This window comes from Melitaea cinxia, chromosome 9, assembly GCF_905220565.1.
Source record: "Melitaea cinxia chromosome 9, ilMelCinx1.1, whole genome shotgun sequence".
Taxonomy (NCBI): Eukaryota; Metazoa; Arthropoda; class Insecta; order Lepidoptera; family Nymphalidae; genus Melitaea; species Melitaea cinxia.
In genome coordinates, this window is record NC_059402.1 from 16,237,460 (window position 1) to 16,254,310 (window position 16,851).

The following is a 16,851-nucleotide window of genomic DNA, read 5'->3' on the forward strand; positions in this document are numbered from 1 at the left end:
TATAAAACTTCACAAAGGTAGTGTGCCCCAGAAACAACGCCCTACAAATTAGCCGAATGTCTCTTTCCAACAGTCGATGGCAATAGTTACAACCGGGCACTATAAATAACGATTTAGTCAGTTCCGATACGCGACTGGAGTTTTAAACCTTAAGCATGAATACCGTGATGTTTAAAAATTAAAATATTCCATTAAATTAATCAAATTATAATTAATTGATACAGTAAGGTGACCAGAGCTCCTGGGGGGATTGGGAATTGGGTCGGCAACGTGCTTGCAATGATTCCGGTATTGCAGACGTCTATAAGCTACGGTAATCGCTTACCATCAGGTGAGCCGTACGCTTGTTTGCCGACCTAGTGACATTAAAAAAAAAGTAAATAATGGTATACTCTTACACCTACGCATATCTTGCTACAGCAAAAAGCTCTGTATAACTTCGTCGCTGCTTTGCATTTTCATACGATTTTTGTGTCCATATTTTTTCCTACTTACTAACTACAAAAACCTCTTTATAATAAAACAATTTTTTCGGATTTTATCGTGTGGATCCGTCCCGTGACCATGGTTACTGTAAAGTATCCGAAACGTCGGGCATCTAAAAAGCTTAATAAACTGCGATAAAATCAAAAGTTGTTTTATTATAATGAATGAAATTCGCGTAAACATTAAGCCTCTTATAGAATCTTACCTTCCAATCTTCTCCCACGGTTTTCCTATAGCACTGTTCGCGTACATGGTGCTACTGAGCATGTGTTGAACAAACTTTGTCCTGTACTGGAAGAAGTTCTCACTAACGTGATCCGGAATATTGAACGACATCCGATATTTCTCTGCATCTTTCACAGACTTGATTGTTTTTGGAAAGAGTGCTTTTTGCGTCTTTTTTTGTATTGTCTCTTCCAATATCTGATTAAGAAATATAATTATTTATTACATTTTGAAATGAACACTTCTTTGGTATATCATACTAAAACGGAGATCAATAATACGTACAGACAAAATTATTGAATTACTTTAAATAAATAACAATATACAAGAAATAAGAAATAAAAAACAAAAGAAAGAAGGTATTCGAGGTAAGGGTCACCGCATATACGCACTATTTTCAAGCTCTATACCAAAAAATTTGCAAATTAGAAGGAATAGTTTATAGTGGATCCCTAGAGCGTTATAAACGTTAAAACTTCGGATCTCTTGGAGGGTGGTGAAATAGAATAATATTTTCAAGGATAGGTTGTGAATACATAAATAAAAATTTCTACATGTTTAAAAAAAAACTCATAAACTGTAACATAAATTACGTTGTACATTTTTTTTGTGACAGAAGAGAAAGCTGTTACAAAAAGTTAGTAAATTATAAATATAAAAAAAAAAAAATACAAAATATTTGATTATTTAAATAGTTTACATTAAAAAAATCAAATATTGTCGTATGTATTAGGCTGTAGAATCTACTGGTAGCCGATTTCCAAAAAATGAGGAGGTTCTCAATTCGATTGTATTTTTTTTTAACTTGTAACTAAGTGGACAATTTCGATGATTTTCTAAATAGAAATGTAGGTAGTGCATGTCATGTGGTCCCATTTAAATTTAATTGTGGTCTGACAAGTAATGCGCATTTACTTGACTATTTTTTCCTCGACCTACGTTGTATTGTACCGCATAACTTTTTACTGGGTATACCGATTTTGATCATTTTTATTTTAATCGAAAGCTGAGCTTGTGGTCCCGTTTAAATTTGATCATTTGTTTCAGTAATCTTTGATAGCGCGTATTCAATCGACTATTTTTTCGTGTACTTATGTTGTACTTGTCGATGTAATTGAAGTCGGTTTCCTTTTCGTTTGCGCGTAAACAAAATTATTTTTTTTTTTTTGTAAGAAAAGAAAACGATTAAAAAAACAAGTAAATTTTGAATATTATATATGTTTATATATTTTTTTAATATCAAATAACATCTTCTTCATCAGATTCATCTTCGTCTACCTACCTCGTTTTACCTACTTACACCTAGATTTCGGATCATCGATCATCGTTCAGTATGTTTTTGGCTCATTAGAGCCTTTAGAGTTGGACATGGGTGATGTACGATATAAACTTATGTCATATATTACAACAGAACATATGTTCTGACCATATGGTCAGCGTAACTTTAATGATCAACATACCCGAAGTAGCTGTGGCGTGCTCGGCTGCCGTGGACTAGAGCCAGTGACGCAGAACAACTGAGCGTTCTTGGCTCCCGACGTGCGTTCACTTCTGTTCCTAAAGTATTTTATTAAGATAAAAAAACTTTATTTCTCGAAATTTCTATCACATACATTTATTTTTATATGCTGTGTGATTACGGCATCAAAGAATATAGCCACCTCCTCTCTTCCCGTGGGTGTCTTAAGAGGCGACTAAGGGATAACACAGTTCCACTACTACCTTGGAACTTACAAAGCCGACCGATGGCGGGATAACCATCAAACTGCTGGCTTTGAAATACACAGGCCGATGACGGGCAGCAGCGTCTTCGATGCGACAAAGCCAGCCCTGCGGTCACCAACCCGCCTTCCCAGCGTGGTGACTATGGGCAAAACACATGAGTTCACGCCATTTTCGGCGTGATCTTGTGGAGGCCTATGTCCAGCAGTGGACTGCAAAAGGCTGCTGTGATGATGATGATGATGATACATTTATAGGTCTCAAATTTAATATCTGCTCTTTAAAATTGCCTTTTAAGTCTGTGAATTGTGGTGCGAGTAGTCGTCTAAAACACCGTCTGTTTGCGGGTTCGATTCCCGCTCGGAATGGGTATTTGTATTTGTACAAATATTTATTTCCCTTTTGGATGTCTGTTCTTGTGGGTCACGCCACCGTGTCTTAGAGAGCACGTTAAGCCGTCGGTCCTGGTTGTTATCATAAATACCTAATAGCAATCGTTACTCATCTAAAGGAACATATCCGCCAAACCGAAGTGGAGCAGCGTGGTAGATTAATCTCCAATCCTTCTCCTACATGAAGGAAGAGGCCTATACCCAACAGTGGCACGAATATATGTGTGGCATCCTCTTTGGTCGCAGCTTTGTTTAAGGCATAAGTTATTGAAACATCTACTTCAAGAATATATTAGAAATAACCGGCATATTTATATAAGCCATTAGCCCATTGTTATTACGACCTGTTACAGTTGCAAAGACAAACAGACAGACAGTGAAGTCTTAATAATCTGGTTCCATAGCAGCCTGACAACTTACTATAATATACCAAAGGAGCCAGACAAATACATTTTAATTAGAGATTGTTTTTACTAGTCATATGACAGATAATTACTTAAAAGAGTCGTAAATTCAAACAGTTGTAAAGTAACTAAATTATAAATCTAGATTTAAGTATTGATTTAGTGCTAGTTTACTAAAAATAGTTACAATACAAAACAATTTCAAAAAAGTATTCGTAGACATTTTTTATTATATCTTATTGTTAAATTTGAGACGTGAAACATTTTAACATAAATATTATATATTCACTAGCTGACTCGGCAAACGTTGTCTTACCGCTAAACGCTATTTAAAAATAGGGGTTGGTGGTAGAAGGGTGAAAATTTAGGGTTGTATGTATTTTTCAACGCCAGATAAAATAAAAAATATGATTGATCTAAAAATTAAAAAAAAAATTAGGGGTGGACTACCCTTAACATTTAAGGGGATGAAAAATAGATGTTGTTTGATTCTCAGACCTACCCAATATGCACACGAAATTTCGTGAGAATCGGTTAAGCCGTTTCGGAAGAGTTTAACTACAAACACCACGACATGAGAATTTTGTATATTAGATTTCAGAATGTTTGTTTTAAAAACTAAACCGGGAACCATTAAATAAAAGCCGAGTTCAATGATAATAGATAATAAGACGGTTTCACGGACTCGACTGCATTTATTTTTAACGGTCCACTTCGGTGCGTTGTAGTGATACATTTTAGGGCTCGAGCACAAAACTGCGATGCGACGTCGCATCGTAAAAATCTGCGAGCTCCCTCGACGCATCGCAAGAACTTGCGAATTGATTCGCATCGCGCATTCCTGCGATGTTACGTCACACTTGTAGACGCCATTTTAGTTCACTCTGAGACAGTTTGTGGGCAAGGCGTATGTTTGTATACTTTAAAAAAAATGACAGAGTACGACGTTGATTTTTTTTCGTCGGATTTCAAAGCTTCATATTTTATATAAAAATAGTTCCCATCGGCATTCATAATTGTAATAAATGGATGAACCCAAAATCTTTTTTGTTTCTTTTTCCAGTATCTCCTAAGTAATAACAAAATGGCACACTTCTTTTTACGATCCATGTCACGACCTAGTTTTCAAAATACGTTCAATATGGTAGACGGTCGTCGGAGGAATGGTCACCCTAATCGTGGAAGGGATACGCCTTGTCGCACGAAATCGCATCGGAGCAATTCGTGTCGCAATTTTCTGCGTTGCGAATTCGCATCGCGTCGCATCGCAGTTTTGTGTTCGAGCCCTTACAGCATATAACCGATACCGACAAACATGTTTTATTACGAAAAAGTTATTTTAATAATCCTTCTTGATCAGACAAAACACTATATTTGAAAAATTTGTGAAAATTAATTAAATTTTTTATGGTTCTAGCGCAGTTTTTCTTTTCTGCGTCTGGTAGATTAAATAAAAAACAATGTTGAAAATATTAGTATTAAAATGACTTAAATTTAAGTTAAAAAAATACATATAAAAGTAATGACGTAACAATGTCATGAAAGGACAAGGGCAGGAGATCCCCGAGGGTTGTCGGACGTCTAGACAACATCAAAACACCATTAACATGGGGAATATGAGACATGGCACTTACATAGAGTATAAAAAGCTAATAAATTATTAATTTACGTTTGTTTTATAAGATAAAAGTTAATACTACAGCGTTTTCTACATACGTGGAAGAATTTTTTTGGTTTTTTTTTTTCGCTTGGCAAAAGTAACTCACCAAGTATTGCTAGGACTGTGTGTATAGTATATACATTTATATCGCTATGCGAATAAAATAAATAAGAACTTATAGTGATTTCACACGGAGTTTTTTTAATTGAATTATTTATGACAACCTGAAAAAGTTTTTTTTTTGAATATCATATCAAAAATTGACCGCTCCAGAGGGGATCGAACCCGCGTCGTTCGGTACAACAACGGTACATCGTTCCATAGCTTAATTGGCTAGAGCGCCGACACGGTCAGTCCGAGATGCGGGTTAGAACCCCGCTGGAGCGGTCAATTTTTGATATGATATTCAAAAATGTTTAGAATTCCTCATGTGTGGGTAACACAAAAATAAAATCGTACAACCTGAAAAAGTGTTACGATAAAGCTAAAAATACATGATATCAAATGTATAAAATATAGCGTATGTTATTATAACATAGACGTTCATACCACTCATTAATTTATTATTGTATTACAGACATTGTAATGGCCAAAGCGTATCATTCGTTACAAGATAAAATAGATGACGAAGATGTGTGGGTTTAGAAGCGCTGTCTTTTGACTTCATAATTATAAAATAATGTATAGAATTTTTTAAATGTAAATATTGAGACATTTCCCGATTCATTTCAGCCGAATCTACATTTCAAGTCGGTATATAACAATACTAACAAATATTCTTTCATTATCATTACAGCCTATACAGTCTACTGCTGGACATAGGCCTCCTCAAGTTTACGTCAAAAATAACGTGAACTCATGGGTTTTGCCCATAGTCACCACGCTGGGCAGGCGGGTTGGTGACCGCAGGGCTGGCTTTGTCGCACCGAAGACGCTGCTGCCCGTCTTCGGCCTGTGTATTTCAAAGCCAGCAGTTGGATGGTTATCCCGCCACCGGTCGGTTTTTTAAGTCCCAAGGTAGTATTGTACAATAAATTACAATAAAGTACAATACAGTACAAGTAGCTTTGTACAATAGGCGGCCTATTGCTAAAAAGCGATCTCTACTAGGCAGCCATGTTGCAGAGGATATTAAGAATTAATAAACACTTCACACTCAACGGATCCCTCAGTAGGATTTTCTCCTGTGTTGGTGGTCAGGAAACACATACAATACACAAACACAACGCCCAGACCACGACTAACATCTATATGGTCGATACAAATGTCTGTCGTGAGCGGGAATCGAGCAACAGCCAATGCTATTACCGCTGCGCTAACGCGACGTCAATAAATACAGACAGGCATAGGTCTACTTATAACAAATAGAATAATATTATTGTTATATAAATAATAAAAATAGGCGTAGCTTACATATTTATATAGTATATTTACGGTAATCTAATTTTTAAAGCCTACCATAAAGTGATGATGGGTTTAACGAAGTGGTCACAGCAACTAAATATAGCGCTAGCAGTCGCGGATTCGTATCCCGCTCATGACAAATGTTTGTAAAGAGTATACAGAAATTCACAATTTGGATGCTAGTAATAAATTACACATCCACTAGGAAAATCTCATCGTTCTTAGGGGCTGTTGAGTGTGAAACGCCTACTTAGTTATTTTTCATTATTTTTATATGATTTCATTGTGAATTCTAAATATACCAGTAGCATAATATCTATACAATCTGCGTCTATCTTGAAAGCAACTAAACTCGAGATTATCATAAACAGAATCATTTGAAATGATTTTCGCAATGCGTTTTAGATTAAGACGACCTCGAGCGTGATGTCATAGTTTTTATTCGGATGGCTTGATTATGATTAGTTGCTAAAAGATTAACAACAAAACTACGTTGGCTATCAATTCATGAGATCAAAAATCCAAATCAAAAATCCATACTTCAAAACCAATTTTTAATCGGCACTTAAAAGCGTTAATGTCGAGTTTATTTTCCTTATTGTCCTTAACAGAATTTACATTCCGACTCAGTGGTGGCTTCATATTAATTATAATAACTGATGAATAAAAAACACACATTTCAGGTTGTCTGGAAGAGATTGCTTTTTGCAATAAGATCGCCTGGTTGTACAATTTGTTACTATAATTGCTTGTAATTTTAATTTTGTTCTTTATTTAAATGTGCAATAAAGTATATTATTATTTATTTATTATTATTTTATTATTATTATTATTAGTAAAATGATGATTTAAAAATCCTTATAAAGCCTTCTTAAATACCCTATGTCGGTAGTCCTGAAATACACAACACATAAGCACAAATATTTATCGTGAACGGGGATCGAATCTGAGATTGTTAGCGCAATGCCAGACGCTACGAGCTGCGCCAAAGCGACAATGTCTACAAAATCGACGAAGAACGACGACGCCTCTGAATTTTGACAATCACAAACACAAACGTTTGAAAAGCGTTTCAACTGAATCATATTACTAAGACTAAGTTAAGGTTGCTATTAACACTGGGTATATTACCTAAGTTTGTAATGTACCCAATGTTAAGATATAAATTTTATTGTCTGATTGTTTTGCTACCTTAACTTTCTTTTATTATTGTCGAGTTTTTTTTTTTTTTAATTTATTTCTATTTTTATTTTTGTAAATGACATTATTTTGACTTTCGTTAAGTGTGTATATTACCTTATGACGAAATAAATGTTTTTATTTCATTTCATTTCAATACTGGGTTCATATTTCTATTCGTCTCTGAATCTTTCTTTGTCGTCTATACTTTTACATTTGAAATAGTCATAAGTACAAATGTTCTATAACTACGAGACAATATAAGGTATTCTACGAAAAAAAAGTAAAAAAAATTCCCACTCAATGAATCAGTGTAAATTAATTATTATAATTTGATGTTCCAAATTAGGCAATAGAGGCTTCCGACGAGTAGAGCGTGTGGGATGTTACTTAATAACCGACATTAAGGAAGCTTGTATCTCAATGAGTTAACCATTAAAAATTTTATATTATTCTGAGAAATAAAATAAATAGCTTATCTAAAGCATTAATGTTGATTACGAGCTTTTTCATGACAACTGTCTGTCTCTGTGTGTGACTGACGACAGTCTTGTTTATTATAGTTGTAATTTTTATTTAATGTCTTTAAAATTAATCACATTGAAATTCATTGAACATAAATTAATAATAATTGTTTTTTTACAAGTTATATAGATTTACAACAATACATTTTTGTATAACTAACAAAACCTATAAATGACAAACTGATACTAAGATTTTTAAATTCTTTTCGATTCACATCTTTCTAGAGTGACTTAAAATTACAAATGGCTTAGCTATTCACCCGTAGACTGCATAAAGATCGGTAGGTCGAGACCGTTGAAATAGTACTTAACACAGACATCTTCAAAAAACCAATGAAATTCAATTAGTGCAACGACGTTATTTAAATTTTATATGTTTAAAAATGAATCAAATAACAAATAACCATTTTAAATATTTAGAAAATAAATTAGAACAATAGAAAGAAAAAACTTGAAAATTTCGCAGTAAAACAGATTTAAGATTTGAATTGAAAGAAAACACCATTGCATTTAAGATAAAATAGTCACGCCATAACCTTCCCCATGTGATAGTTTTAATGGATTTCAGACAGCGTTACAGACCCGCCACCCCTGCCCTTGACCTTAAATGATACGGAACACGGAAGATATAGAGATAGAAGGGGACGGCACGGGATGGAACGGTTAGGGTGACCATTACCAGGTTTTCTCATTTCAAATTTTTGTTACAAAGCAAAACGATTTGCGACTTTAATAACCATATAATTTATTGTGTCGCAATTATCAACTCTTTTAGTCACGGAACGAAAGCTTCTTAGGAAGATCTTCGGTCCTACCAAACGAGAGGATGGAAGCTGGAGAGTCCGAAAGAACATATGGCCGATTAAAAATCATAAATATCAGAATTCAAAGATTCTCTCGTTTTATTTGTTTTAATAAACTAATTATAGTAATAGTGAAGCTACCACCGATTCAGAATGTAGATTCTGCAGAGAAGAATCGGCAAGAAACTCCGCATGACAAAGCTTGCAACTTTGCAACTTTGAGGAGACTTGCCATGATGACAGAAATCTAAACTAATTGTTATTCTTATCACATATGCAATTCAAAAAGTACTAATAGTACTACTAAATAGTAATAATACTAGTGTACCAAATATTTAATCAGTTTAGAACATAATATCTAGAAACTGTTGAATTAAATTTGAAGATAAAATTGTACCTAATTGTGTAATAATCACAGTTACTCTACAAAGTATTTCCAGAACGAATATATTTAAAAACGTTTGTAACGCAAACCTTTACAAACGCAAAGATTTATTTGAAAGCCATGCAGTTGAAAACCTAATTTTTGTAAGTGTTGTTTACATTTTAATAATAGTGTTGTCGAATCTCTGCAGGTTTCTTTACCAGAGCTCTGACTACATTATAATTACAGTCTACAACCGGCATTAATGATCTATCATTGAACGTCAATCCAGCCTACCAAACCTCTTCTCTTAGGATGTGTGACATCAAGACGCGTGACAATAAGGCTGGATATGTCCTAGGTCGAGTTATGTACGTCTAGAACAATGGGAGACGCGCGTGTACTAATAATAATCATTTATTGTTATCACTCCGTTGTAAATACAAGTTGATGATATCACTGTCTTTAATAGACACTTAAATTGAGGTAGCTGTATAAATATACATATGTTTAATATAATACGTTTATCTGACCCTAAGGTAGGAAACTTAATAACATGCATTCAATTTATTAGCTATGTAGGGTAGGTTTTAGATAACCACACATTTTGAAACAAATAGGTAGGTAATCTATTGTAAATGCTTCTATATTTTATAACCTAAATTTTAACCAAAGTACAAAACAATAGGATTACGAAAGAATTTTAAGAGAAATTACACTTTTTTTTTTGTATAACTAGGTCAACAAACAAGCTTACGGCTCACTTGATGGTAAGCGATTGCCGTAGCTTTTAAGTAGTAGTCTGCAACACGAGAAGCATCACAAACACGTTGCCGACTTTATCCCCAATTCCCCCCTGGAGCTCTGGTCACCTTACTCACCAACAGGAACACAACACTTCTTGAAAACAGATTCATTTAGCTGTGATCTTCTGTAAGGTCGAGGTACTTCCCACGTCGGGCTGCTACGTAATCTTGAGCAGGAAATTTTCTGCTGTGTCCTACCTCAGTTAATACACTTCAAAAGACCGACCATAAATCCAGTAGTACCAATTTAGACGTTTCTTAAACCCGTCTAATTATTAATAGTTAATCCCACTAAGTACGGACCAAAAAAAAATATCTTTTAAAAATAACTATTTTATGATTCAATTTTATTAGACAATACATATTTTTGATAAGATTGCTAGAATTATCGTCATGTATACATTTATCTTTCGTAATCTTTTACATGGAATAGTACTCGGGTACAATCAAATAATTAATAGTTATCGATAGTCATTGTTAACAGGAATTGATAAGGATGTTTGCTGTCAGTAATTGTTTGAACTAGGTGTTCATTGTCACATATACTAATCAATAGCTAAATTTTTACACATAAGGCCCCGGTATGAAAAAATATGAAGAGTACAATCTACTGAAAGAATGGCTTCGTTACGTCTCTCGTAACGCCATCTGTCAGAATCCAATAGGGTTCCGATAGACGGCGACGTTTTCTAATAACGCCATCTATCGGAATCCAATAGCATTCCGATGGATGGCGTTATTTAATTCGATTATTTTCCATTTGATATGGTATTAATCTTTTTATTAGACTAGTAAGCCTTTTTTGTGCCTATTTAGACAGTCGATCTGAAGCAGTAAACTCCAGTCGTGTATCGGAACTGACACACACTCTTTTTTACTTTCATCGTTAACACTATGAATTACACAGAAATTTGACAGAGATATATCTGAAAGATATTTCCTAAGTGTACTTTATCAACTTGTTCAGTTATCCTATTCATTGTTTTTGAGAGATTACATATATTTCCATTTATATCAGTAGCTTAAAAATTCCGATAATATATCGCGTTTGTTATATTTACGATAGGTATACACTAAGATATAAATTATTTCATTGACATAGAGGAAACCAGCCCTAATCTATTTTGTATAACTTTAAACATGACGAAGTTTTTTCTACTATCGTCAATAACAATTAAGTCGCATTTTTTAATCAATGAGACATATTTCACATACGCTGCAGCCTATAATATCCCACTGCTGAGTATAGGTCTCTTTCTCCATGTGGGAGAAGGATCAGAGCTCAATCCACCACGTTGCTTCAATACCAGGTTGCAGATATATTCCCCACTATGAATAACGATCGCAATCAGGTGTACATGATAACAACCGGGACCGACGGCTTAAGAGGAAAGGGTACCGGGTCTTTCTCCATACAAACGTAGTCGACTGTTTTCTCCCTGGATAATGACACTAGATCAAATATTTTTGTGACATAGAACTCTTTGCTGCCATGACCATGCCCCTATGTTTTGATTTTTTTCATATTCTTATTATCATAGGAATTAGGAGACTTCAAAAACTCGAAATATTGCATAATTTTTTGTACATTTTCAGACACTCATTAAAAAAAATATATGCATATTTTCAAAAAAATGAAAACATAGGGGCATAGCCGAAGTCTTCTTTTATTTTCTAAAAAAATTTTTTTAAAAAATTGCCATGTTCTGAGGAGAAAACAGTCGACTACGAAACACTGTTTTGGTCAAAAATTATATACCTAAAACGGTCTGAGCTGCAGTTGTCCCTTTCTTGCTTTTTGGGGGATAGGTCTGGGGGAGGGAAGGGTCAAAGCAATACGTATATACGCCAGCGAAGTGATGCCTCATAGTCGACAATTATATCGATACACTAGTGATGTTATTTTTAGTCGATATTTTCTAAAATTCGTATTAACAAAATTAAATAATTTCTCTTTTCTTAACTACAATAAAACCGTATTTGTATATGCGGTTTTTATTGTAACACTGTGCAAACCTGGGCTAACGAAGGGTTTCGCTAACAAATAACAATGATAATTATGGTAAATAACTGTGTTGTTTGTTTTTGGTATCAAAAGGGCTCAATACAAGGATTTCAAAAAAGTATATTATGATTATTATTACCGTAATACTAATAAAAAATACAATAAGAAAGTTTAAAAAATTAGGACTGCTCTTTCCCATGCCTATGCCAAGCAAGCTGCGAGCCGCGCTTCTTCCTCGCCTCCTAGGCGAAAAACAACTTCAGGGTTTACTCTTTCCAATATATTTTTTTATCAATTTCGGAATACTTTGTAAAAAGCTGTAGTATAGTAAGTTGTATACGTTCTAAGTATGTAGTATAGGTATGTTGTATACCTTATAAGCCTTATATTTAAATGTCAGTAATAAACATGCAGTTTTGCTATGAACACGTCTTTTTAAATTAACACTCCTCAGTCCCATCCGTACATGGCGACCCTGCAAGTTGACGCGGCGCGTTTTCTCTAAGTGTATCAAATAACCGAGAACAATGGAATTGTGGCGGCGAACTTTTATTAAAATATATTAAAATGTAAACGGTGAACAGTATGATTCTAAAAAAAAACGCGAGACTTAAGTTGTGGCGTGACGATAAAATCCAATTATTTCATTAAATTTTTTTTTTTTTGAGATGCTAGTGTGTGTACCTATACAAGTCTGTCATCATGTGCCATTCAAAAGTTGAGACATTTACAGCATATCAAGGCGCACATATCCTCTATGAATGTGTTGTTGATCGTTTCTACAAAAAATGTCACGAGAGCTGGATGAACAGCACTTTGCGAGATGAAATCATTCGCCAATCTGTGAGCCGTCGGTTCCGTGAAGCACGTGAACGAGGAGCCCGTCAATATGAGTCTGGAGCTGGACCGAACGTCTAATCGTCGATCGTCGAATCGTGAGTGTAATTGTGTGAGTAACTATAGTGAAGTGAAAGGTCATTAAAGTGTTTTTTTTTTTACGCTAATAGTACCGCGTTTACAGTGTGTATGTCGAAATACTTACCACTATATTTTAATTAATACTTTATATTATTATTATTCTTAATTTAGAAGAATATATTTTGTACCCTAAAGTCTTTAAATTCTTAATTTAGATATTATAATAAGGAGTTTAATTTGTTAGATTGTTTCGAACTTATAGAATAAATAAAATGGATATTTTAGTTAAGTAATGGCTAATAGGTTAAAAAAGATATATACAGAATTACAAATATTGAGAGAAGCTATATGTAAACTAGGACCGTTAAGGAGAGTAGAACAAGTTGGTTAGTATAATTTAGTAGATCAATTATAATTATGACGAATATTAAAAATATAATATGCGAATTTAATTGAAAATGTATGTTTAAGTATACAGAAGTTGTATCGTAAAATTTATTCTTACGCCCCTATCGTAAGCACCAATAAGGACAGCATAATGGCGAAATTTGACCTTAAAACTGCCGTGAGCTTAATTCCGGTGATGGATGGTTCTGAGGATATGACAAAACGAATGATAGATTCAATAGATTTGTATAGTACTATGATTGAACCGACAGAACAGAGTTCTCTTATCAATTTTGTTTTAAAAACACGTTTAACAGAAAGTGCAAAGTTGCGATTAGAAAAAACTTACACAAATTGTTCAAGTTTAATTACTGATATTAGAAAGCATCTTCTTACAACAAAATCTAGTACAGCCTTGCACTCTCAGTTACTTACTTGTAACCAAGGATCGCGATCTATTGAAGAGTACGGTAAGTCGTTACAGGAGTTATTTACGCAATTGACTGTATCGCAGGCGGATGGTAATACGTCAGCATATAATATATTAAAGCCACTAAACGAAAAGCTAGCGGTTCATCGTTTTGCAGACGGTTTGCGTAACAAAAATTTAAGTTTAATTTTGACAGCACGCAACTACGACTCTCTCAAGGACGTTATTCAAGCTGCAAAAGAGGAAGAACTGTCTTCAGATCGCAGTGAGCCGAGGGAGTCCATGTTTTACGCTCGTCGAATGGGTCGAGGAAATTTAAACCAGGTAAGTTATTACAATCAGCGAGGTCGAGGTCGCGCAGCACATAGAGGTAACCATGCATATTTTAATAATTACTCGACGCGCAGTCCTTTTGCTCAGAGATGGACCTCTCAAAATTCTTTTAATTATTTCAAAAATTACTCAAGGTCAAACAATCCTCGTGGACAAAGACCTTTTGTTGGACAAAGGCCCAGAGGTGGTCAATTCTACCGATCACGTGGATCTTCGACTAGAGGCCACAACGTACACTATTTACATAACCAAGAGCAAGGTCAAGTAACTGATAACAATAATACTACCGAAAACCAGTTTTTTCGATCCTAAATTTATAAATACATTTACAAATAGCAATAGTATAGATACAATAGTAAACAGTTTACATTTCAAATGGATAGTCGACACCGGAGCGTCCTTATCAGTCGTGAAATATGAGGCGGTACGGTATCTACATATAATTAATGATGTTTAAGAAATTAAAGGAATAGGTGGTACAATAATAACAAAAGGTTTTATTAATTTGAAAGTTTGCATGCAAAATTTAGGATTTATTCACACTTTTTATGTTATTGAAAATATGAATTTCCCGGAACATGGTATTTTAGGCCGCGATTTTTTACGAAAATATAAGGCTATTTCAAATTATGAAACTAATACCGTAACTTTAAAATTAAATTCAGAAACAATAACTATTCCCATGGATACAGGTTATTTAGGAAAAAATTATTACATAGATATTCCGCCACGTTGCGAGAAATTTTATTTTGTGAATACTAACTTTAAGGACGACTGTGTTGTATTTCCGAAACAGTTATGCGATGGAGTTTTTATAGCGGGTAGTATAAGTAAGCCAAAAAATGAAAAACTTAGAATACAAATATTAAATTGTAGAGATGAAACCATACGTTTAAGTTACTTCAATCCGGAAGTAGAACAATTATCAGAATACGTAATTTGTAACTATGAAAAGTATGAAAGTGATGGGAATCGAGTGCGAAGAATGTTTAAAGAGTTAAAATTAGATTCGTTAAATTTAGAAGAAAGAAAATGTATAGAAAATATATGTGCGAAATATTCGGATATTTTTCAATTGAACGGCGATAAATTGTCAGCCACAAATATTTACTCACATTCTATACATTTAAAAAATAATGACCCGGTATATACCAAGCCTTATCGGTTGCCTTATGCTCAGAGAGAAGAAATTGAGTGTCAAGTACAAAGTATGCTTAAAAGCGATATAATTGAGCCCACAGCTAGTGAATGGTCGAGCCCAGTGTTACTGGTGCCTAAGAAAGATGATGGTAAAGAGAAAAAATGGAGGTTAGTGATCGATTTTAGGAAACTTAACGACCGCATAATAGATGACAAATTTCCACTGCCCAATATATCCGACATATTAGATGCTTTGTCTGGTTCAATGTACTTTACACATCTTGACTTATATCAATCATATTATCAACTAACGTTAGATCCAGAAAGCCGAAAATATACTACATTCACCACCCACACGGGACAATATCAAATGAAACGTATGCCAATGGGGTTAAAAACAAGTCCCAATGCCTTTTCTAGAGCTATGACCGTAGCGATGTCTGGTTTAAATTATGAAAAATGTCTCATTTATTTGGATGATTTAGTATGTTTCGGACGAAATTTACACCAACATAATCAAAATTTAATCGCAATATTTGAACGACTCCGAAAAGTTAATTTAAAATTAAATCCGGCGAAATGTGTTTTCCTACAAAAAGAGTTACTTTATCTCGGACATATAGTTTCATCTGACGGGATTCGACCCGACCCAAATAAGTCAAAAATAATAGAAAAATTATCCCATTCCAAAATCAGCAGAAGAAGTAAAACGATTCATAGCATTTGCTAACTATTATAGAAAATTTATACCACAATTCGCTAAGTTATGTATACCTTTAAATAAGCTTACGCGCAAAAATGTAATTTTCTCGTGGGACACAAATTGTCAAGAAGCTTTTATAAAAATAAAAGAATTATTAATATCACCACCTTTGTTGCAATATCCCATACTAAACAATGACAACATATTCATATTACAGACTGACGCTTCTGGATATGCAATAGGATCCGTTTTATGTAACCAAGACCGCCGACCGGTGGCTTTTGCAAGTCGCACGCTTAATAAAGCTGAATGTAATTACCCGACAGTAGAAAAAGAGTTGTTATCTATTGTATGGTCCATTAAATACTTTCAGCCATATCTATACGGGAGAAAATTTATAATTGAAACCGACCACAAACCTTTATTATCGCTTTTTAGTATGACAAATCCATCTAGTCGTTTGATGAAGTTTAGATTACAGCTGGAAGAGTATGACTTTATAATAAAGTATGTAAGAGGACGTGATAACGTAGCTGCAGACGCGTTATCTCGTATAAGAGTGACAAGTGACGAATTGAAAGATTTACACGCTAACATTAGGATGATGGTAATGACTAGGGCAATGCGTAATAGAGCAAATAAAGCAACAACGCAAAATCAATCGGATGATGAGGTTTCAAATTACGATTGGTCTGATCAACCAAGAGTGGTAGAAGTTCTCAGAAAACCGAAGGATTATGTGGAGTTAAAGTTTGGTAGTAAGACAGAGTGGCAGAAGTGTAAAAGTAGTGTGACAGAAGAAAACAAGTATTTTGCGTATTTACCAAATGATAAAATATTATTTGTAAAACCAGAGGCTCAATCACAATGTACACGACGTGTCTTTGCGAGGGATCTGTGTTTAATAAGTAAAAAATTAAAAATAAATAATTTATATATTGTACGTACAAATGAAAATATAAAAAT

At 34.2% G+C, this 16,851-nt stretch overlaps 1 protein-coding gene across 1 annotated transcript in view; it reads right to left on the reverse strand.

The window, feature by feature from the left end:
- LOC123656185 overlaps nucleotides 1–16,851 on the reverse strand; it is a 74,446-nt gene that overhangs the window by 504 nt on the left and 57,091 nt on the right. The window contains exons 4-5 of the mRNA XM_045591890.1: nucleotides 2,172–2,268; nucleotides 692–909 (exon numbers count right to left, since the gene is read on the reverse strand). Of these exons, the coding sequence (XP_045447846.1) occupies nucleotides 692–909; nucleotides 2,172–2,268 (315 nt within the window). The remainder of the gene's footprint in view (nucleotides 1–691; nucleotides 910–2,171; nucleotides 2,269–16,851) is intronic.